The 23,913-nt window shown below is 42.1% G+C and overlaps 1 protein-coding gene across 3 annotated transcripts in view; it reads left to right on the forward strand.

Moving 5' to 3' along the window:
• PHF21B (PHD finger protein 21B) overlaps positions 1-15,407 on the forward strand; it is a 164,434-nt gene extending 149,027 nt beyond the window's left edge. For all 3 annotated transcript variants that reach the window (XM_030480322.1, XM_030480324.1, XM_030480323.1), the window contains 7 exons: positions 288-364; positions 3,453-3,507; positions 7,025-7,047; positions 8,426-8,584; positions 9,607-9,682; positions 10,626-10,729; positions 13,074-15,407. In XM_030480322.1, coding sequence (XP_030336182.1) covers positions 288-364; positions 3,453-3,507; positions 7,025-7,047; positions 8,426-8,584; positions 9,607-9,682; positions 10,626-10,729; positions 13,074-13,298 — 719 coding nt within the window. In that variant the 3' untranslated portion in view covers positions 13,299-15,407. The remainder of the gene's footprint in view (positions 1-287; positions 365-3,452; positions 3,508-7,024; positions 7,048-8,425; positions 8,585-9,606; positions 9,683-10,625; positions 10,730-13,073) is intronic.
• Positions 15,408-23,913: the final 8,506 nt, after the last annotated feature.

Raw genomic sequence — 23,913 nt, forward strand, 5'->3', positions numbered from 1 at the left:
CTGAAGGGATCATCATAACAATCTTGTAGGGCAGCAGAAGTCCATCTTGGAGGAAGGTAAAAAAAAAAAGCCTGTATTCTGAATCTTACAAGGAAAAGCTTATTAACGTCAAACCTTGAACTGCAGCAAATATCAATGCTGATGCAACCCAATTATAGTTTAGAAACTGAAACTGAACACAAAGCCCAAGGGGTTGAGGGTAAGAGCATCTTGCTTAACAAGTTAGATCTACATTTTTCCCCAATGAATGAGAAGCACACAATTCACATTTCTTTCCATGGTTACAGAAATCCAGAGCAAGCGTCAGGAAAGAAAGAGAAGAAGCACAGCAAATCCAGCCTACAGTGGACTCTTGGAAACAGAGGTACTTTATCATTCACTTTTATATCACAATTCTGTTTCATGTCAATAAAATGTTTAAGTGCTTCTTATTACAGAAGTATATATGAATGTAGAACTACACATTTACTTGTAAAGAGATATTGATGTAGAAAAGAAAGAAAAGATCTCCTCTCAGTAGCTAAGCAACAGGTTTTCACCCCACAAAATCGCTTGCTTCAAACTAGAATTTGTCTTACTTTTAATAAAGGCCAAAAGGACTAAATGAATGCAGGACCTAGTTACTCTTTCACCCATGCAGACAGTCCCTTTAGGTCAGAACTGAAGAACAGAAGCGCTGCATTATGCTAAAACTTGCATTGCTATTTCTCTTTTCCTATGTGCCAAGTAATAAATGGAGAACTTTGGGTTTTTTTATTAGTGGTGTTCATAAAAGGGATGTGTTAGTTTAAGAATCAGTGTGCTCTGCAGGGGGTATGGAAGCCTGCATAATAAATACAATAATGCATAATTAAAAATAAAATGCTCTGGATAATGGCTGTTGTCTCTTACAGTTATGCTGTTACATTTATACTAGTAGCAAAATGTGGTCCTACATAATATTGGATTGCAAACCTGGTGTAAAGGCAGCATATAAACAGACCAAATATTTTCTGGAGTTGTTTTTTTCTTTCTTTCTAAACTAACATATATGCATTTATTCAGCTGATTAAAATTCCACCTTTAAAATTTCACCACATTTTGGGGTTACTATTTGAACTTCTACAGGAATGAAACTGATTTGCAGCCAGCTCTCCATTTAAGCAAGTTATCTCTGTGTTCTGAGTTCTTTAAGCGGAAAGAAAGTGATTTTTCTTTTTCTTTTTCTTTTTCTTTTTTCTTTTTTTTTTTTTTTTATTCTTGCGATTTATTTAGGCTTTTATTTAGGTACAAGTGATGCAGAATTTTTGGTATGCCAACATTTCAGATTTCTGTGTTTGCTGGCAGACAGCAGACAGATGAAGCTAAGAAGAAACCCACTACTGTAGTCAAGCTGCTTAGTGCTTGATTGTTCTTTTTATCAAAGTATTGGAGATTTTTATATTCCAGAACAGCTCTGGGCATTTGAATTCTTCAGAACTCATCAACTTTTCTCTAATGACCTCTTTAGAGCAAATACTGATGTCCGTACATCCAGTATTTAACATATTAGGAACCTTAGCCCTGCTAGCATCAAATTTGTAGTGTCTTCTCTTAGACCTGTTTGTCCCAATGAGTTTATTAAAATACTTGCAGCAGAGTTTTGTGGCTCTAATCTGATCAGTGTGAGAAATTTAATTATCTTGGAGCAAGGACGGAGGAGGTGATGGAGGAGCTTCATCCTTCTCATTATATCTATTCTCAAAAGCATATCCTGAAGTGAAAGATGGCATGGAGAAAGCAATGTCTGTGAAAGAGTCCTGTGGCTGATCAGCTGTGTCCTCATTAGGAGTTGTCATTAAGTACTGACCATGGGGAATGCTGTTCAAGTAAAATGGAGGCAGATGGTTTTTCTCTGATCAATTAGCTGCTCAGATTGATTTGCTAATCAGTGAGTTGAGGTATTTTGTGGCTTTTCAGGCATTTTGGTGCAGTTTAATTTATGGTTAGTCTACTGAATGATCTTTAATTCATGATTGTTTAAATTGAAATTGCATATAAATTAGACCTTTTATTTGCCAATGCCCCTCAAAACGGCAGGAGCTCAGCATCTGTAGTGGTGATGCTAACTTCCTTGATTACAAAAATGTGATCACAGTCTTATGTCTTCACGTGAATGTTGTGCGTTTTCTTTTCAAAGCTTTTTTCCCGACCTCAGTAGCTTTTTTCCTTTCTTTCTTTCTTTCAATTTTTTTTTTTTTTTTTTTTTTTTTCCTAATTGGAAAGGGTTAAGTTTCAGGCTGGGCATTTTTTGAAGGAAGAAACATCTATTCAAAATTCATTAATAGACTGGCAGGCACCTGTGTATAAGAGAACAGTTTACTCACCACAGAATAAATAATTTATTAGCAAAACCCCTCTAATTTTCCTCCAAGCAGAGTCTAACAAGATCTAATGGAGGAAAATAGTACTGTTTCCAGTCCTGCTGTACAAGTATTGGATGGCTCAGAGAACCAATTAGGGATTATATAGACTGTTAGTGAAGCTATTGACCAACAGCTTTTACCATCTGACAAGTTGGCAGTGGGCTGCATTAAATTAGTTAAAACATCTCAGTCAGGTTTCCAGTGGCCTGTGTTTATAAGTTTAAAAATTTTTGGTGACCTCAGCAGATTGAAACCACTGCCAGCTCCTAGAGGTTGTACACATTAACTTCGGAAAGAGAAATATTTTGCTTAGGCCCTAATACATTGCTTGCAAACTAAGCATGTTCCTACAAACTGTAGGCAAATGTCACATAAGATAGGGGTGTTTTTCTGCAGGTGGGAAGTCCATCACCATTCCTATATATGCAAATAAAGATGTCATCTCACAGCAACATTTTATTATGCAGTTTTTCGGGCATGTAGTGATTCGACGAGGGGGAATGGCTTTAAACTGAAAGAGAAGAGATTTAGATTAGACATTAGGAATAATTTCTTCACCATGAGGGTTGCCCAGAGAAGCTGTGGCTGCCTCATCCCTGTCAGTGTTCAAGGCCAGGTTGGACGGGGCTTTGAACAATTCTGGTCTAGTGGAAGGTGTCCCTGCTTGTGGCAGGGGATTAGAACTAGATGAGCTTTAAGGTCCCTTCCAACCCTGACTTTCTATGTTTCTATGATGTTGTTTATCTGCTAGGCTTGAGGTTACTGTTGGTATTGCCTTGCAACATATCCTGCAACCCAATAACTAACATTTGTAATTTGTATTTCTCTTGTGTTAATAAAATCTAATGCACATCTAACTGCTCTATGAAGAACTTGTTAGAAATGTAAATAATGCAGCTGTTTGTATGACTGTCTCAGGGGTTAGTAATGAATATTCTAAGTCACAGAACTGGCTTCTGGATAGCTGGCTATGTATGAGGGAAGCTCATGTGATTGTTAAAATGAAACAGTCAGCGGCAACCAGAGTACTTTTCAATGACACTATGGTTTGTTTCTTTTCCTTTGTAGCGGAAACGCCTTGCATCAAATTATTTGAATAACCCCCTGTTTCTTTCAACAAGAGGTAAGCAAATTTTTAAATGAATATACTACTATTCTAATGACATGTTAAATATTTATAACTAGGATTTCATATGAATTACTGTTAGGCCACCATAGGGCATTACTTTGTGTAAGGTCCCTGCACTTTTTAGTGTGCAGTGAAAATAGGTGATTTTCCTGCAAAAACAATTGAAGGATAAAGCCAAAAGGTCAAAACTGTGTAGAAACAGATCCAAAGTCTCTGGAAGTGGAAAATCCAATCTCTAGTATTGTAAGCACCATGCAGTGATAGGAGTGATTGGAGAAGGCAGTGTTGCCCAAGTGCTTAAAATATATATGTTGAAAAATTGGGATTTAAAAAGTAATTACTATTCTGGGCTTTTCATTTGCCTCTTTTCATCAGCTTTAAGAAACTGCTGTCCATCCTCAGGGGCTAGGGATTTAAAAACAATGGCTGAAACCCATGCTATTTTTCTGACTGCAAGAACTGGAACCATAAATCTGGATTTGATGGCCTTGAAGATGACTTCCAATCTTGTATTTATAAGAACTTCAGATCTGAAAATTTCAGGGTAAAAGCCTTGAGAATGAACAACTCAGATGAGCCTTTTGGGGATGATGATGATCATGCAAAGAAGCCCATTCCAGGAAAAATGTGCAACATATAGAGAAGGCAAAGAGTTGGGAGGTGGAGGTGAAACATGGAGAACACTGCACGCAGTTTAATTCTTCAGATGTGGCCCATTTAGGAATTTAAGAGAGAAAGCAAGAAGCTTGAGTTGCATTTCAGAAGAGAGAACGGCAGTAAAGAAATGTGATTATTCTTGCCCTTGTGTTGCCTTTGTAACTTAGGTACGTTATAGGTATGGGATGGTAGGCATTTTTCTAAGCCAAATATTATTTCAGTAGTAGGAGTATTTATAGGGATAATTGCAATTAAGACATGAAGTTTTGACAGTTTTTCAGTGGTTGCTTGATATCCCTGTCAAATGTCATGTTCAGTGCTTGAGATTCACCTTTTTGGCCCTGCCTTGAATTCCTGCACCACAGGATAACCAACTGAAACTCAGCAGTGCTTCTCTCTGCCTTCAAAACTTCATGTGCTAGATGCAGACAATTGGCCTACTTACCATATGCCTCTAATGCATAGGGTCTCAGAGGACAAGAGAGGTTATTACATGGTAAACAGCTATGATGACATGCCTCTTAGCAGGAGCCCATGCTTGTGTGAGCCCCAGTGGAAAGAACATTATTCCAGGCTTAGTTTTATCTTCAAAATTAAGATTATATTTTATTATTTGTCTTATCATAGCACTTGTTTTTCCCATGTAAACACATGGGAAAAAAACAGGAAAGAATGGCAGCGTTAGCAAGCCGTGTTGTTAGCCCCTCAGCGGATTTCATTTAAGTTAGAGCTTGGTATCTCTGACCTTTCCGCCATGTTTCCCATTTTCTTTGCAAGGAACTAGGCAAGTGACAGAGCTCCAGTGGAGCGGCTGTCTCGGAGCCACTTGGAAATCAGCACTCTCTCTCCTAAATTGTTAATTCCTCTTCAAGTCCTGTATCTTTGGGGTTTTTTTCCATCATCCTGTATCTGTACTGGGATTCTGCATGTTCTGACAATTTTAAGCTGGACTTCTTTTTATAGTAGAATTCTCCACCTCTGTAGGGGTTTGTTAGCTATGTGCAGTAGGCACCACTGTGGTAGATGCTGTGTAAGCTCTGAACTGAAGACAGACACTGTCCTAGACAGCTTGGCACCGCAGTGATACAGTTGTCCACCTTTAATGCAAAGCTGACTGCCCCTTCTCTTATAAAATGCTTCTTTAAAATAATTGTCTTCAGTTTAATTTTTCAGCAACTAGAAGGCAGAAGTGGGCATATTTTAAAATGTTTAAAACTTTATAGTAAAAGTGAGATGAAAAGAGAAATAAGCAAACTAAAAAAATCCTATGAAGTGCAGGAAACAACTCTAATTTCCAGAAGTGCAGAAGAGAACAATTCTTGTAAATTTTGAGCAAAATGTCAATTAATCAGGATTCATTTATCTGAAAATGTCTTACCTGAAATGAGGTCACATCCCCTGACATGTATCATTTGTAGAAAAGACTCTTCAATTATCAAGCCTCGGTTTATCTGAATAACATTTATATTCCCTGAGTAATCTTGATGTCATATCGTGGTGGATCTGTGTGTGTGTACTTGTGTATATGAAGTGACATCTTCAAGTCTGTGATTATTTATGGAACTCATTGCCAAAGGATGCTACGATTGTTGGGAAAATAGATAAATTTATGGAAATTAAAAAAAACCCCAACTATCTAAGGCTGTTGAATGTAAGAATAAAGATGCAAACTCCAGGTCAGGGAAGCCCATAAACTGCTAGTGTCTGGAAGGATACTTCTGGAGTAGAAATATTTACTCTGTGCTTGCCTTGTTCTTGCACTCTGTGCATGAGTGGCAGCACTGGATGCTGTTAGCAAAGGACCCTAGGCTGTGAAGGAAGCTGTTCATTCATTCTTATGTTCCTCTTTCTACATGTGTGTGAGGTCTGAATGTGTCTGCATGTTCATGTGTATGCATATATCAGTGTATAAAATGAATATGTAACAGCAGGAAGCAACTTGCAAGTTGGTCTGTATACAAGGGGTCACACTGGGACATTGCGATCAGAGGGAGCTGAAGAAGGACAGAAATATCGGTTTGATTGGTTTCACTTTAATCCAAAGAAAGGCCTCTCCATCAGCTGTTTGGCACTGAGACAGTGTGCACCAGACTTACAAATCAGCAGCAAAAATTACAACCCACTCCGCAGTTTTCATAAAGCTGTTAAAATTTTCTGGCTTTTTATTTTTGGACCAAAGTGTGATGGATTTCACAAATATTTTTATGAAAGGCTTAGTCTGCCTTCCAGGAAGCTCTGATGGTTCTTGTTCTTATCAGGCTGTGAATGCAATCACTACAGGCTCAGTTCATCAAAAGGTCAGGAAATCTTCGCATTTTGGGTGGGAGTAGTTTGATGATAAAGAGCTGATGATAACACAAAGCTCACTCCCACAAGTAGCTGACTATTTTGGCCATGAATCAGCTGAACATTTAAACATGTGGTTAAAAGTAAGTCAGCGGCACCAATTTCATACTCCAAGTTAAGCATCCACTTAAGTGCCTTGCTGGTTCAGGGCCAGACTGTTCATCACCCAGCAGGCTGAAGTCCTTAAGAAAGACTTTTTGACTACTGACAGGTGGAGAGGAGCTCTGCATTAAAATTTCTGAAAATTTGAAATGGAATGTCCTTCTCATACTATGGCATTTTAGCATCATGTCTGTGATCATGGGGTGCCTGCAATGTAAATTTTAAAACCTCAGACGCTAATTCCACCACTTGCTGTTGCATTCTATCCTGCCCACATTAATTTTGTCAATGTCCTGATCTCTTGTGTCACCACTTAAATAAAATTACTCCCATAGCTGAGAACTAGCATTCACTGCAGTGATGTATTTCCCACTAATCTGTTCTTTGCCATTCTTTCACATGCTAGCAAATGAGGATGCATTCTGGAAGGTATGTGTAGCAAAATTTTGTGTATTACCAGTGTCTTTCTCATCACTGTGTAATTCAGTGCCTGCTTCTGATTATTGTAGTCTCTGTCAAGGTACAAAATTGCAGTATTCTCTTGCCTTTCATAGTGCTTGTGTGAAACATTTCCCACTTAACTAAATCTTTGAGCCCCTAAGTTAGAATTTCAAAGAGATGAACTCTTGGGCTTTCATATGCAAGAAATGGCTGGAGTTTAATCCCTTTGTTGAATCCACTGATTGAGAAATTGCTAGTCCAGGTTTGTGGGTTTAATGAAAATTTTAAGAAAAATTACTAACCATTCTAATTTGTATAGATCAACTCTCTTTACATTGAGGTTAAAATTAAGACTTTTGGAGCAGGTAATTTCCAAAGAATGATTTTTTGACAGGACTGAGTTAGAATTCAAGATATAAGCCTGCCTAAAACTATCATGACACATTATAATTAATATCCCTAAAAATGAAAATATGCTTTTGGAATTAACTAAGATTCAAAATTATTATTCTCCTTCCTGGAAAAGCACTAGGAAAATTTAGGAGTTTTTGTGATCCACAAGCCATGAGAGCTTCAAAATCAGTATCTGCTTTATTAAAATTCACTTAATTATACAAAGAGTAATTAATGTTGCCACCAGATTAGCATAGCAGTTTACTACATGACATTGTAACTTTGTTGATGAGTCTTAGTTCATTTTATATATTGCTTCACACAAAGTAGCAATCAGTCTTCGTGGAGAAAGGGTGTCAGAGCAAGTCTGAACAGAGAGCAATTAGTGCCAGGGAGAACAGAAGGACAGAGGAGCCCTCTAGAGGGGTTCATAAAAGAGGGTACATAGCAAAAGGCTGAGCGTACCATTTTCCTAGCTGGTCTTTGAGGCGATGGGCATAAAACATGGAGCTGTGCTTTTCCCCAAAAGCTTTTTCTTGCTTGTTTCTTTCTGCTTTGGACTTTAAAGACAAGTGATACACATACTGACTTTGACCTATGCTTCAGAATAGAGCTGTGCATGATGATACATGTGTTGGAGTGACACATTGTCAAAAACAAGTGAAGTAATTCCTGTGTCACAAAGTGGCTATATTAGTCAACTCCCTCCTCCATTTGATTAGTTGGGTTTTATTTCACTATCTGTTTCAATTTATGCAACTTGCTTCTGGCTCGTTTGTTTGTTTGTATCTGTTCCTATCACACACCATTATACACCATTATTTCGGTCTTCTACAGAGGCCAGGGTCCTTTTGACAATTAGATTTTGTGTTTGAATGAGCCTGTCTGTTGCAATAGAGGCTTTGAATACTCCATAGAGAAGAGTTGCTAATGCATTGACTTTACCAAGGCCATTCATTTTCTTCTCTTGCAGAATGAAATCCACCATGATGAACACTGCACTGCTTGCAAGCGTGGTGTTAACTTGCAGCCCTGTGGCACATGTCCCAGAGCATACCACCTCAACTGCTTGGACCCACCCCTCAAAACTGCCCCCAAGGGGGTTTGGGTCTGTCCAAAGTGCCAACAGAAGGTAAGCTACATGGATCATAGCACCCAGAGACAAAAAAAAGTGGGAGAAACCTTGAATTTGTGTACCACTAAAGTAATCTAACCTGTGGTTACAGCTTAGGGGGCTACCTTAGCTAAAGTAATACCAAGAGGCTTTTAGTACAGTTTGCAGCATTTGTTTCTGGTATTTTCATTGTCCTAGAGTCAGAACATACACTGAGTGCCTTAGCCTTCCTATAATCACATCTTCTGAGATTTTTCCTTTTAAAATGTCTCTTCATGTCCTTTTTTGCCCTTCTTTGCAATAAAACCACCAACATGTAGGGTTGTAATGAAAATCTTATAGATGAGGGAGAAAGTGTCAGAAGGGGACACTATTCACTGGTGCATCTGAAAGCTGTGTTTTTTACACACAACTGTTGATCATCATGTCAGAAATACTAATTTATTTATTTACTGTGAATAATGTTGGCTGCATGAACAGGAAAACAATTACTAAAACAATTACTAAAACAGTGTCACTAAATTGTAGAGTGGGGGCTTAAATTTTGTGCCTTAGAGTACTTTGTGTTTAGCATTGAGATCACTTATGTTCCTTTGAAAATGTCAAGGGAAAGTTCTTGTAGGCAGTTGCAGAGACCAGAGCAGCCCAGGATTAGATCTGTGCAGTCATGTTTTCATATAGACCAGCAACCTCTCCCATGCTGAGCAGACAACACTCCTGACAGTGTAGATATCTGCTTGTCAGAGGCTGAAGAATGTCCTCTGGCCATGGCAAGAAGAAACAAAGGATTTGTAACCCCCTTTTACCACTATTACATACTGCTTTTACCACTGTTAAGTAGTGCTGTTTATAGTGATGTGTAAAGGAGTAAGCCCCAATGGAGAAGGCTACTCAAATTATTCTCTCTTTACATTTCAGCTTGCAAATTCTGAGGCAAGGACCCTCGATCTGGTCCTGCAGAGCTGTGAGGCTGGAGGAAGAAAAATATTAATGTGTGTCTTTGTGGAGTCCTAACTTTTTATTGTTTCCTTGGTTTATAGGTGTTGAAGAAAGATGACAATGTGCCATGGACTGGAACTCTGGCTATTGTTCACTCTTATGTTACTCATAAAACAGGTAGGGATTAACATAGCTATTGACAAGGGGGTCCCTACTTGTGACATGTGATGCCTTTTGAGTCCTTCATAGCACTAATATTAAAGTAGAGTTGTAATGTTACCAGGTAGATGGCATTAATAAGCAAAAGGCCATAAGGGGCTGTGACTGGAAACACCAGGTCGCTTTCTCTCCCCTTCCCCTAGGTCTGCTGACTTCTGTCTTTAAGGAAGCTAAAATGGATCTCTCAGGACCTTCACTCTGTGAAGGAGGCTATCACTAAAGTGGTGCCTTCCTAAGAACAGGCCTGGAAATGGGATTTTGAGGCAGAATTATCTCAGGCTGGGAGGCAGAGAGACACAGGCTAGGCAGAGCCATGTAATTGGGTATGTAGCACGATGCCAGACTAATGTCTCTGACCACAGCAATATTAGTTTTTAAATGTTTCAGTATTACTTGGCATCGCAGTCATTAGTACCAGATGTCGTATGAGATCTTGCATTGACCATTACTCTTTTTTAGTTCCCTGTTGCGCTCCTATAATGGGCTGTTTGGGGCATTAGATCATATGTGTAAGGAGCTTTGCAGAGGTCCGGTACTGTTATGATTGCATTTTTCAGCCAGGGTCACTAACTGTTGCCATTCCAGGTTATTGACCTGTTCTTAAATACCATTCACCTTTTTCCTGGAAACCTCCAGCAACACATGTGGTCCAAGGATTAATTTTAATTCATCTCAAAGGCGAACTATAGCTTTTGGGTTGTCCAGTGTGTTAACTGCTGACATGGACACATGTGTGCAAGCAGAAAATCCAGATTTATTCGGCTGTATCTGCTGACAAAAGGTTAATGAGACCTGAAACTCACCATTCAAAATACATCCTTCTATTTTCTGTTGTCAAGCCCACAATTTTGCCATATATCCTTTTCTTAACTTCTGCATCCTTAATCTTATTGTTCCACAGTCAAAGAAGAAGAGAAGCAGAAGTTATTAAAGAGAAGCAGTGAGCTGAAGAATGAGCATAGACAGTTAGAAGAAAAAGATCGACTTCTCAACAATGCAGTGAAGGTAGGACACCTGACTGGGGACACAGAGTCTCCCTCAGAGATGTTTATAAAGCATTTATGCCTGAAAAACTGGTATTTTGTGGCTGGAAAATGATTTATGCTCCCAAGCTGCAGATGTTCAAGTGTGAAGGTGTTTCTCTCTGAGGAAAAACACAGAGATTTCCTTTATGCACAAAAGCAAGCTGCTTTGGCAGGCTGAGGAAGAGAAGTCACCTGAATTCCTGTTGCACACAACCTCTTCTCCCGCTCGCCCCCTCCCAAAATAGCCATGGATACCTTCTGTGTAGGGCCATACATAGCTCTTAGCTACCCATTGACTTTAAGGCACTTCCATTCTCCAGGTGAAAAGTTTAGTCACATGTGTGTCCTCCAGTGGTACCTGCTTGTCCATTAGCTCAAAACTCTTGAGATAGGTAGAAATAACCATCTTTATTTGGCTCAGGGGCTGAATGTTGTAATAGCCACTCCATGACTGGGAATGGATTCACAATCATTTTCTCCATGAACTCATTTCAAAGCTAAATGTTGGCTGGAGATGTCTCCCACGCATACCATGCTATGAGGACCAGTCTCTGGCAGTAATGAATGAAAAGCCATAATTCCTATCCTCCATGGCTGAAGGAACTTATCTGGGGCAACCTCACCTCAGGCCCACTCATAAGGGGTAGCTTAATAAATTATTTGAAACTTTCTTACCCTGGAAAAATCGAAGTGGCAGCTGCAGGAGTAACTGGTCACTACTTGTTTTACCACTGCAGTTATCCAGAGGAGGCATGTTAAAATATTTATCACATTTAAAATAGAGTGGAAGGAAAAGCAATGACTTATTAAAAGACATCGCAGTGGGGAAGTGGGTATAGCCACCATCAGCACTAATGGAAACACACATATGTACGAAGAAGTGACTCTGGGGTACGGAATATCTTTAGTATGTAGAAGAGTGCAATGGGATGAGGTGTTCAGAAAAAGAAGAGCATTTGGGGATGCAGTCAGTTATCATCAGGTGTATTTCAAGGCTGTCAAAATTGGGAAGTTTCTACCTAAGCAAAACCAGGTTCTTTCAGTGGGCAGCACTGTCTTGTTTAAATTATAGTATCAGCCAATGATTGTATTTATTCGCGATATATCCGCTTGAAAGGAGAAAAGCAATTGAAGTTGTTCTGGCACAGAGCAATTTCATTTCTGACATTTACCTTAACAGAGATTTACATTACAGAGAACACTCTCGTACACACCACAGGTGGAATGGTGTTATTTGGTAAAAACAGAACATGATTTATCCTTCACCTGAGATTTCATCTTTCTAAACCAACCTCTGAGCAGCTCCACGCGGTTGCCTTTTCAAATAACCTGACTTTCAGGTCAGCATTTCCTGCTTCCCTAGGACTGGAGAATCCCCCCTGCCCCGAGCAGTCTAGACCACAGCCAAAGAAGAGCAAGTAACCATTTTTACCAGACCCCTGGGCCATCTGGGAGAAAGAAAACAGGAGGTTTCAGATATTAGAGGCCACCGTCCCCTTCCATCTAGCTGACAGGCTCAAGATTTTGGTCTGTCAGGTAGTCCCTCGCAGGCCAGTTGACAGTGTAAAGAATGGGATGTTAGCTGTAGCAGTATGCGGCTGGGGAGGGAAAGGAGAATTACTGATTCTTCCTTATGTCTTCATGGAGAAGAGGGAGATTTGGGATGCCTTTGGCTCTTGCTCTTGTGATCGTTTCCATCGTTTCCGTAGGTTTGTACGAAACGTTTCCAGCGATTGTGGCGTGCGGTTTGGCCACCCCATAGGAAAAGGCTTTCTTGTGACTGCAGTGGTATAACAGTAGTTGTCTCAGATCAGGTTTTCTGACAGAAAGATATTGACACTATCTTTAGAGAGATCAACTTAGCTTCACAGTACTGACTTCCTAAAATGTGTGGCACGTACGAAATGCATCATGGTGAGGTTTATCCCTCAAACGCTTATCAATGCCTTTTGGTAAGATTTAGAGAACTCACTGGTGCTTTTGGTACTTCCCAGCAATACAGTTATTACAATCCCGTGCCAGTAATCAATTTGGAGTGCAGAAGGCATTTCTGCGAGGCTGTCTGCAGGATGAGATCAGAAACATCCTCTGAATGCAGTTGTACTGGGATGAATATTGTTACCTTAGACAGCTTCTGCAGTGTATGCAGCACTGGTGATTACTCCATTCGTTAAGCTGTGGTTTTGCTATCCCCAAAGGAGAATATACTTCATTTGAGCAGGATGTGCACTCAAGACACAAAAGGATGTTTGGAGAGATGTTTGACAGCAATTTGAATGTATTCTCAGTCTTTCCTTCTCTCTCCCTTTCTCTTTATTTGACAGAAATGCTTAGAGCTAAAAACCAGCCTGTTGGCCCAGCAGAAAGGGACTCAGTCATCACTGGAACGTCTCAAAACCCTCATTAGACTAATACAAAACGAGCAGATGATTCAGGTTACCATGACGACCACCACCACCTCCTCCCTGCTAACTGTCCCCTGGATCAAACCCTCCCCTGCCTCCGCTGCCATGCACAAAGCCTTGCAGCAATCACAGGGTAACAACTGACAGAGCTGGCTGCCAGAGAGCGAAGGAAGGGGGGAGAAAAAACTTTATACACATGCGCAGAGGAGAGATTGAACTGAAACAAAGGAGAGAGAAGAAACAATCTCAGTTTTGATACACGTAGAAACTTGCAAACCAATCAGCCCAGTTTGTAGGTCACTGTGGCAGCAGGTTCCCACAGAGTGGGTTGTGCTGCGGTTTTGTATTTGCCGAGACCTTCAGTGCTTATGAGATTTTTGTTGTTATGTTGGCCTTAATGTATTTATGACTGAGGATGAACAGGAAAAGAATGGCTGATAGGAAGCAGGATATCCTTTTGTGGGGGGCAGACAGGTTTCCAGTTCTGCTTTAAGGAGAAAAATTTCAATGCAAAGAGTTAGTGAGCTAGTAGAGAAGTAGTTGGGTAAAAGCTATGTGTGGGAGGGAATTCGGTGAGATAACCAGAAACTGAACTACTTAGGACTCGAGATGGATTCTTATCAGAGGAACAAATTTGGCCCCGTTGATTCAAATGGCCTGGAGATGGGGCCATTTTCGACCAGAATGGCATCACAGATGCTCACGGAGCCTTCGAAACAAAAGATCCTTTTTTTTTTCAGTATTATTAGAGTTGAGAATTGCAGATATTTAAATAAAGAAACTGTATGAAGTTAGCATTTCTAGTAAAATATTGAAGTATTTTCATGCTGATGCTTCTGTATATGCGTTCTGAAGTATTTAAAAAAGTATGACTGTAAAACTCCTTACTTTTTTGCAGGTCCTTTTTACTTATTTTGCTATCGGTGTATTTTTCTCATGGAGTTTTTGTGCAAGATTTAGCATAAACCATAATAGTGGATATCTTTGGCAGGTTGGGTTTTGGTTTTAAAGAGATGATTTTGGGGTTTTTCTTTTTTGTTAATTTGGGATTTTTTTTAAAAGGAAAAAAGCAAATAAATAGTCTGTTTTTTCTTTCTTGCCAGTACAGATAATATGCCAAAAAGATAACTTTACATTTTTGTACTGCATTTTTATTGTTAAAAATATTTAACGTGATTTTTTTATTCTTAGAATTTTTCTCTTTTTTTCCTTTTTTTTTTTTTTTTTTTTTTTTTTGCAGAAATATCTGCTGAAATGGTACAGGAAAAAAAAAACCTGCCTCAAGGGGTTGTTTCTCATAATGGGTAATAACAAGAGTTCTGGGGGAGGGACAGGACGTGAAAAATTTAAAGGGTTTGTTGGGGGGGTTTTTTTTTTTTTGGAAACTTGATTCCTTTTTAATGTTTTGTTGGATTTTAGCACATTTGGGAAGTGTTTAGCATTAGCCTGAGAAAACCCCAGTGCGCCTGCTCGTTTCACTAGCTAGTCTTCCTGATACTGCAAGGGTCCGCCTGGCCCCCCCGTAGGCCCCAGGGCCCCCATCACCCTGCGGCCTGCCTGGGAAGGTAGTGATGGGCACCCCGGTTTTTCTCAATGTCACACACCCACCAGATGCCATCATCTCTGTCATTCATGAGTTCTCCGTCAATTAGCACAACAGGTACTTAAGGGAAGCAAGAAGCCACCAGAGCACGACACAAGGCTAGTCTCTCACATCAGCATATCACATGGTGCCGAATATCTTTTTTCTTTGTTTTAATAAAACACAAACCACATGAGGGACTGGCTTTTTCCGTCGCCCATCACTAAACAGCACATGGTCCCTTCAACCATTTTCACAACTCCGGGAGAAACTGTGCAGTACTATACAAATCTATTTTAATACACAACACTCGGTTGAACAAGATTTTTATATTCTTTTATTGATGAACAAAGTGAACTAAGTAAAACACAGTTGTTATACATTGGTTATTGTATGCCAATTGTGCATTCTAACGTGGCTTGCAATGTAAATGTTTTCAGGTTTAATGATTTTTTTTCCTTCTCAGACAAATAAAAAAAAAAGGAAAAGTGTGGAAGGTTGCATATGTGAAGAATTTCTGAAGAACTGTCTTGGACTGTTAAAAGTAGTTATTTTGAAAAGGGGACTGTCCAGTGGATAGTGTGCATAGAGAAAAAAGTGTTTGTCTTAAATATGCCAATGTAGTTTTACTTCTTTATGATGCATTAAACTTGATTGACAATTTAATGGCATTGTTGTCGTGGTGATATCTGCTGCTGAGGGGACACAGTGTGTCCTGCCCAGGGCCCGCTGCTGTGACCCTTTCCATGGCCAGACTCTGGCTGAGGGGGAAAAGTGACCAGTGCTGGTTTCTCCACCACTGTCTTCAATTTTCAGATTTAAACAATGGCAGAATGACTACAATATTTTCTGCTTTCCATCTTCCAGGAAGATGGCACCCTGTCCATTCCCTTTCTTGGCTTGCAACCTGTTGGAATAATTTCCTGCCCCATTCTTCTGTATAGAGAGATGTTGGTGGTACCTCAGATCTCTCCCTTTTCCTGTTGCATCTCTTGTGGGTTGCATTGTTGAAGTTTTCATCAGGATTGAAACACTAAAGTGGGCTTGGCCCAAATTGAGATGGACTGAGTCAGTTCGGGAGCAAGCCTGGGGCTCCAAGGCAGAGAAAGATTATCACAGGGTGACATGTTGCTGTACATCAGCCAAGCTGTCTATACGTGTTCCTTACATCCTTTGTGCATGTTGTGGGCAGCAGGTCTTTTCTTAAAGTGGGTTACTGGAGAGGGGCTTGCTGTGGTTCGAGGAGTAGCAGAGCCACTGGCAGACCTGTGGGCTTTGGTTTCAGACTCTCACTTTCAGGTGCTCCTCAAATGTGGAGTGGGTCCATTTTGTGAAGGTGTTTATAAATCCCTTTGCAAATTTAGTAAAGAATGGCAAGGAAGTCCCTCACAGGAGTTGTCTGGTTTCTGGCCAGTGGAAGCGGCAGAACTTCCCAATAGGATGAACCAAATGAAAGCAAGACAATGTTACGGCTACATAAAAACTTCCACAGTGTCTAATGCTTATCCAGTGTAGAAGCAGGGCTGGTTTTCTTTTTTTTTCCAGGGGTAGGGGGAAAGGGTATTTTATGTTTGGTTGGCCAAGGGGGAAGAAGCGTTGCCTTGTCTTCGCTTCCTGACAGCATCACCATTTAATTTTGGGTTGCAGTTAGGAGAGGGATCTTCCTTGCTTTGCCTGCAGTAGGCTGCTCCCTCCTCTCTCCTGGCATCTGCTATGGGAATAGCATCCTGATTTTTCCTCACATAGCTTCCAATTTTAGAAGACACCTCTCCTCCAAACCAGTAAACCCAGAAATCATGTGTAATCATCATCATCCTCCTTCTGCCACCACCCTAACCTATAAACTCAGCACTGTGCTAACAGACAGGAGCCAATTACAGAGCTCTGCATGTTGCCTTAATAATTAATGTGGTTGCAAGGGAGTGTAGGCTTACGCTAGCCTTTAATCTTCAACAGTAATTTAAATTAAGGTTTTGGTGAGATTTGTAGGAGCCATGGTAGCCTCTGTGTTCCTTGCTGTGGTACTGGGCATTGTCTTTGAAAAGAATTGGGAGCTGTGGGATTCCCAGCCTCCCCTCCCAAAGCAAAAGTTATTTTTACAGCTACACCAGACTTCACAGCTTCAGAGCTCTTTATTTTAACATGACAGACTGTTTTCTGTGTGTAGGACCTTTTCACATGCCATTAGCTATCGCGCAGAGGAGCTGCTCTGCAAATAGCCATTTGAATGAAACATGTTGTCTCCAAGACTGTCAGTTTTAGATTTGCACCTCTTCAAATGTAAGTTCACCTACTCTTCCTTCTCTCACTGGCTTCACTTGCTCAGAAATGAGAGGAAAAGGAACTTTTCTCTCTGTTGGGAAGTAACATGGAGTGATATCAGCCCTTCCCAGTGAGCAGAATGAGGAGCACTGGCACGGCTTGTTTGTGTCAGGGTCTCAGATGTTTTTGGGCTTCATATTCTTAGAGGTAGAAACCACAATGGATCCACTAGTCCCTAAAAGCTCAAAAATCACTAAGCAAAGTCAAGATACCTCAATTATTTTTATATTTAGTCCATGATCACTGGCAGAAATTTTTATTTAATGGTAGTGTCAGTGTAGCTAGTGGCTTCTCTTGTCGTAGACCTCTATGTAAGGATGACAGCACAAACTCTACAACACCTATGTGAGGAGTTTATGCTATATGCCAACGACGTACCCATGGCATGCTGGTTTCCTAGCAGTTTGATGGCCTATTAGGAACACTTTTAGAAGAGTGTGTTATAATGTGATGCATACTTTTTGTTCTGTGTTCTGCAGGTCCTCTGTAGTTGAAAAGAGAGACATTACACTGAAATGAGTGGCAACAGCCACATCAGATAAAACTCCACTCACTTTAATCAGGTTTTGCCAACTGCAGCTTATTTTGCTTCGAAAATGAAGCCTGGCTTCTGAGATCAATCACTAGCGACTGACTGGTGCAAACAGAAAATGCCAGACTCCACTTCTCTAAGCCGCTTTTAAGTTTACCATGGTGAATATCATTAAAGCAAAAGGGTGGGTTGTTGGGGTTTTTTTTCTCTCTTAAAAAAGCAAACAAAAAATTAAATTGTCATGATAGAAAAAAGTACTACAAAGCATACACAGGCATACAGAGATTCTAGCCAGGGAGAGGGAAAAGGGAAAAGATGCCATTGCTCTTTGAAGTTGTTGTTTGCATTTGTACTGGCAGATTGCAGATGACTTCAGTGCTGTTTAAATGCAGCAGAAATGCTACACCCCAACCTTTGATTATCAGCCTCACTCGTTAAGCAGTTACCACAGAAATTTCAATTCGCTTTTGTATTTCATTTTTGAGCTTGATATGCAGCAACGAATAGCCTTTTCCCTCAATATTCATGCTGGAAGCACAGCTGACCGCAGGCCAGTTACTGTTAACAAAGCCATCTTCCCGTTGCCGAGATGTAAACTTCACCGTGAACATCTTTGTGTCTGTGCTTTGTCCATTCCGTGTGGGAATGGCACTACTCCATTGATCATGTGTACTTCTGCCCCCCGCCATGGTTGTGGCTAGACTGCAGAGCAGAAGTGCTGCTGTGATTGCGACTCTCCATCGCCCACCAGGGAGGTGGGCTGGCCCGGAGAGCGGGTGGTCTGGCTCACTCATTGTACTCTTGAACTCCCGCACGCTTACCTCCCTCTCAGGGAGCCAAGGGAAATATAAGGAGAGCCCAGGGTGCCGAGAAAGAGCCATGGCTAAGGCACTGCCCTGAAAATCAGGCTGATGCTAGCTTCATTATTTTCCATTTGAGGCGGCTTGAAACAATAATTTCAGGAGTGAGCCCAATATCTCTTTAAAAATTACACCTCCTCCCCCTACACACACTCCTCATTTTCCAAAGCAGGGAGGTTTGCTGCAGCAGCACAAGGAAGAGTGAGAGACCCGTGCAGCACCAGGAAGGGACTTTTATGTCCTCGCACACTGGTGAGTGAAGCACCAAGCCTGTGAGTGACAGGCGCTGGTGAGCCCTCCTTGCTTGGTAGCCAAGCACAGGCAGTGTCTAGGGTACCAGAAGAGTTAAGAGATCTTTAACAAAAACCCATACCCCTTCTTTCGCTGTCATCCAAGGCATCTTTGTCCCTCTGCCAATGCACTTGCTCTACGTTATTGAAACCCAGGGTTGTGTTAAACCCAGGTTTAAGCTACAGCTGCTGGAAAAGAAATGGTCATGCCATTGCTGGATGTGGACATGAGCATACTTCACCCTGATGGGCTTTCGTGTCTCTTCGCAGCAGTCCTTCCCAGTTGTCTTCATCTGCTTCTTGGGGCCACTTCTGCTTTGTTTGGCCATGGAAATATTGTTGCTTTGTCTCTGTTAAAAATCCAAGGAGAATTAAGAAGGGGTGGCATTAGAAATTAGTGCACAAAGCAGCACCTTGAGAAAAATGAAATTCTGGTGTGAATGTTACGTTATTGTTTAAAGTGAACTTACATAAGTCATAATTTTTCCAATGGTTTGACATCACACCTGATGGGCGACAACTGCTGCTGCACATCCCTGTTGCCACCCGGTGGCTCAACTCCACATTTGTGCTGGGTGGTAGCCACAAAGGGAGAGCTTCGTTAGGGAACATCAGTATGAGTCTTACCAGCTGATGCTGCTAAGCTCTTCTAAGCCATCCCAGTCAGAGATTTTGCTTACTCTTATATTTGTACTTTACCTATGATGGCTCCGTGGCTTCAGCCAGCTTCCCTTAAGCTCATAGCTAGACAAGAGACCATTTAATGGGTTCCTGATGCTTTGAATACGCTTTGAAAGAGCTCCCAAACAATTTATGGGAATGTATGGCTTTGATTGCTACCTAAGACTTAAATGTAGTGCTGACCTTAGGAAAGCCCTGGTTCCCTGGTTTCCTTGCTTAGCCCATTCTCTTACTATGAACTGACACTCCCATCATGCTTTGAAAGAATAAAATTTGGCTGTCATTAAAGCACAAGTGTCAAGCTAGGAGGGGAAAGGAGAGCCTGACACAACCCTTCTTCCTCACAGCCATTGACAGAAGCGGTGGTAACTCCATCACCATCACCTGTGGGAATGTTTTGACCAGATATGGATTTGACCAAGGCTCATTCGCCTGACTCTGCTCGGCTCTGGGAGACTCCAGCCTGATGGAAATGGCTGATTCCAAGGACTTTTCACACACTATTTCTACATGTTTCTTGGTTGGTTGTTGGGTTTTTTTTCGTCCTCCTGGTGAAATTTGTTTCAGGATCTCCAAGCAGCTTAGGAAGAGCTGAGACTGTTCTGGGACAGAAGCACTACAGAAACAGAGGTGCAACAAAGAAACTCTGTTCAAAGCCTCTGGTGCAGGGCAAAGATGAAGCTTGAACTCACCTTTACAAATCATTGTCCATCAGATCCCTTAGTTTGTTTTAGAGACATTTCTGGCTCTTGCTATAAGCCTTTGGACAAGCCCTTGCAAGGGACTGGGGGATAATGACAACCACCCTGGCTACCCAAGCACAACGAAGGACTCTTCTGCCACAGGGCTGCCTCGCACACAGTTAGTTACCCAATGTGCTGGGGCCAGGGGGAGACTTGTTTTTGAGGCAGTGCTGCTCTGAGTATGTGTTTGTGACCTGTTTCATTTAACTGGGCTCAGATGGGAGCCAGGAGGTGGGTCCCAGCAATGCACATGACGTGCCAGGTGGCCTCCAGCTCTTGCCCTGCCCACATAGGGCTGGAGCAGTAACTAAACATTGCAGCCTAGTAAGAATTGAAAGGCACATGTAAAGGCCTTAGACATGAAATAATAATGAGACAAAAAAGTGGATCAAAGCTTTTAATTTCACTCTAAGTACTTTCACTCTCAGAAATTCTTATCAAAGACAGGCAGATGTCATTGCCTTCAGGGGTCACAACTCCATGGTTCCCAATTTGCATTTGCTCCACAAATTTGCCTTCAAAACCAGAGACCTACAGTGTAAAAGCAGTAAAACCACACACTGAAATTGAAAAGTACCGTGGAGCTGGATGAGGCTTTCCAGGGCCGATTCAGTGCTGTACAATTGTAAATATGAATAAATCCCTGTACAAATGCCATCAAGACTCCATGTACTGGTAAGATGAAGTATTATTAAGTAACATAAAAGTTTATGTTCATGGTAAAATGCTAGCACAAGCCTTCCTTTTTGGGCTGTGTATTAGGCAGGAGTGGGTTTAAAAGGCTTATAAATAAAATGTCCCTCCAGCCCCACCATTCCATGGGCTGGGCACACATAGCCTGCATTAGTCTGTTTTTCTCAAGGTGAAGGTGGGGATTGCTTGGACTTTCACATGAGGTGGTTTGCCTCATTTTCTCTTTTACCCTTCTGGTCATCAATTTATTTTCCTCAGTCAAAAGCTCACTTAAGGGTACACAAGGAATTAGTTTACTGTAAATGGCATTGCATGGGCCAGCTGGGAGCAGGGCAGGGGCAGGTCACCTGGGAAGGGCACCCTGGATTTGGAACATTTCCCCCTGAAATCTGGACTCATGCTGGCCAGGCTGGCAGCCTCCGTGCAGGTGAAAATGCAACTGCATCGTCAAGGAGCACAAAACCAGCATGTGCCTGGAGGAGCAGGGTCTCCCTGGGAAAAGGAAGAGCCAAGGCCAGGTGAATGGACAGCCTCACATGCTTCACTGACCAGCAGGCAAAAGTGGGTCTTCCTCCATCCGTCAATGGAGCTGGGCCACCAGAGGAACACCTCTCTGAGAGAACTGGGGTTGTGCAGCCTGGAGAAGAGAAGGCTCTGGGGAGACCTTACTGTGGCCTTTCAGTACTTAAAAGGGGCCTATAAGAAACATGAGGCCAGGCTTTTTAGCAGGGCCTGATGCGATAGGACGAGGAGTGATGGTTTTAAACTAAAAGAGGGGAGATTCAGGCTGGATGTGAAGCAGAAATTTTTTATAGTGAGGGTGGTAAAACACTGGCACAGCTTGCCCAGAGAGGTGGTGGATGCGCCATCCCTGGAGACATTCAAGGCCAGGCTATATGTGGTTCTGGGCAACCTGATCTAGTTGAAGACGTCCCTGTTCATTGCAGGGAGGTTGGACTAGATGAACTTTGAAGGTCCCTTCCAAACTGCTCTATGATTCATCTATTCCCAGCTGCCCAGCACCTGGGCGATGCCTGAAGGGTGGTGGGACTCCCCACCCTCACAGCTGCAAGGATCCAGGGATGTACCACAGGGCTTTGCCCTCCTGAATTTTGGAAGATGAGTTTGCACAGGGCAATGCCAGGTCACTGGAATTACTCCGTGACTGCCACCAGCAGTACAGTTGGCTAGTATTTCTGAGATGCTAAAAGAGGCCCACAAGGTGCAAGCGTGAAGGGTATCAGCCAGGGGAAGGTTGGACAGACCTTGTTTCTGAGGTCAGCTAACAGCCTAGAAAAATAAACTACATTCTAAATCCTCTTAGAGAGAAAACGACAATATCCCATGTGTTATCAGGGCATAATAATAATACTAGTGGTGCCACGGATGTGCACCTTCAAAGAAAATAGTGCAGAAAATAATTGAGTGCTAACCGAAAAGCCTGGAGTGCTGCCCCCAGCTTTAGTGGTGCTTCCCAGCAGTGGAGTCTCCCCAGGGCCCCACTACCCTAAGCTCATGATTTATATTGGGCTTTTTGATTGAGGCAGGTTTTAAAGCACCAAGTTAAAGTTGAGTCTTTTTGAACTATCAGGACCTGTTCACCAGCTTATTAGCACAGTTAGAGTCGCACAGCAGCTAAGGTGCCTGGAGCTGGGGATGCCCAGCCATGCGCTTGAAGAGGTCACAAGAGCTTTATGCCCCTCCTTTTGGGGCTCTGGGCAAACAGACTTCTAGGGAAAGCTACAGAATGGGCATAGACTTGCTTTTCTCTGTCCAGACAGAAAAAATCATTGCCCCCAAATCGTCATGATAACACCACAGCTAAAAATGGAATTATGTACTCAAGTCTTGGTTTCCATTGGTGTCTGCAGTGTGATGTCATCAGCAGGAACCAGGGGTGCAAAGACCCACCAGGGTCACCATGGGACTGGTGCTGGCAGAGACAGGATTGACACCAAGGGACTGACTTTCTCAGTGTAGTACCAAAGCCATCCTCCACTAACACCAGACATTTCAGCCTGAGAAATGCCCATTCATGCCTGGCCAGCTGGCTAGGCACCATGGTCATGGCACACAGGGACTTGTGCCAGGCAGATGCTCAGTGTGCCTGTAAAGCTTTGCTCTGATGTTTGTCCCCTACTCCCTCCCAGGCCCAGGGGAAATGAAGCATTTAATCAGTGCGTGTGGGTGCACATCTTGTCTTGTAGACGCTTGAGCTGCCAGGCTGCTATCATCTCAGTTGTTCCTACAGAATATATATTAAATTCTGGGGGCCAAGTTCAGATGCTTCCAGTTGGAGGTGAGATTTGACTCCCACCCTTTGGCTGTCAGCACCATCCTGCTGGGCTGATGAATGGACCATGTGCTGGGAGGGCTTCAGAGCTCCTGGTAAAGATGGATGTACTGGGGACCCTCCTGTCACAGCCTCCCCCTCTCCCCTAACCAACCATGCAGAAAAAACATCTCACCATCTTGCAGCAGTGCTTCCCCAAGCCCCAAGCACTGCTCCCAGTGTACACCAGAGCCCCAGTCCTGGGGGCCGCAGGCAGGGGGATACCTGTGGTGGTCAGGTGATGGCATGGCCTCGGGTGATGGTGGCTGGCACATCTCCAGGCTGACCCGCCACTGTTGTTCCCGTCAGCATCCGGTGGAGATGAGAAGGATGTCAGGCAGCCATCAGCTGCCGTGCCACAGCTGCTCTCTGAAGTAACCCTGAATTAAAAACTAATGATAGTTTTCTTTGATAGCTCTTTTTTGATATAGCGCAGTTGGAGAAAAACCATCCACAAAGGGAATTCAATTTATTTTAAATAATTAATTTGACTCTTTTTTTACGAGATGATTTCTGTGTATTTTCAGTCGTCTTTTTAATTTCTCTCAGTGCAACATGAAGGAGGAAGTCTTTGGCAAATAAAATGATAGTCAAAGTCCTGGGCGAGGGAAAATGTGGGAATGAAGAATTTCCCAATGTGCTGATATTAGCTTATCAGCCAGCCTTGCTCTCCATGGACAAAGAATGGAGCAAATAGGATTAGGCCCAGACAAAGTGCCTGGTT

This window comes from Strigops habroptila, chromosome 3 (assembly GCF_004027225.2).
Source record: "Strigops habroptila isolate Jane chromosome 3, bStrHab1.2.pri, whole genome shotgun sequence".
Lineage (NCBI taxonomy): Eukaryota > Metazoa > Chordata > Aves > Psittaciformes > Psittacidae > Strigops > Strigops habroptila.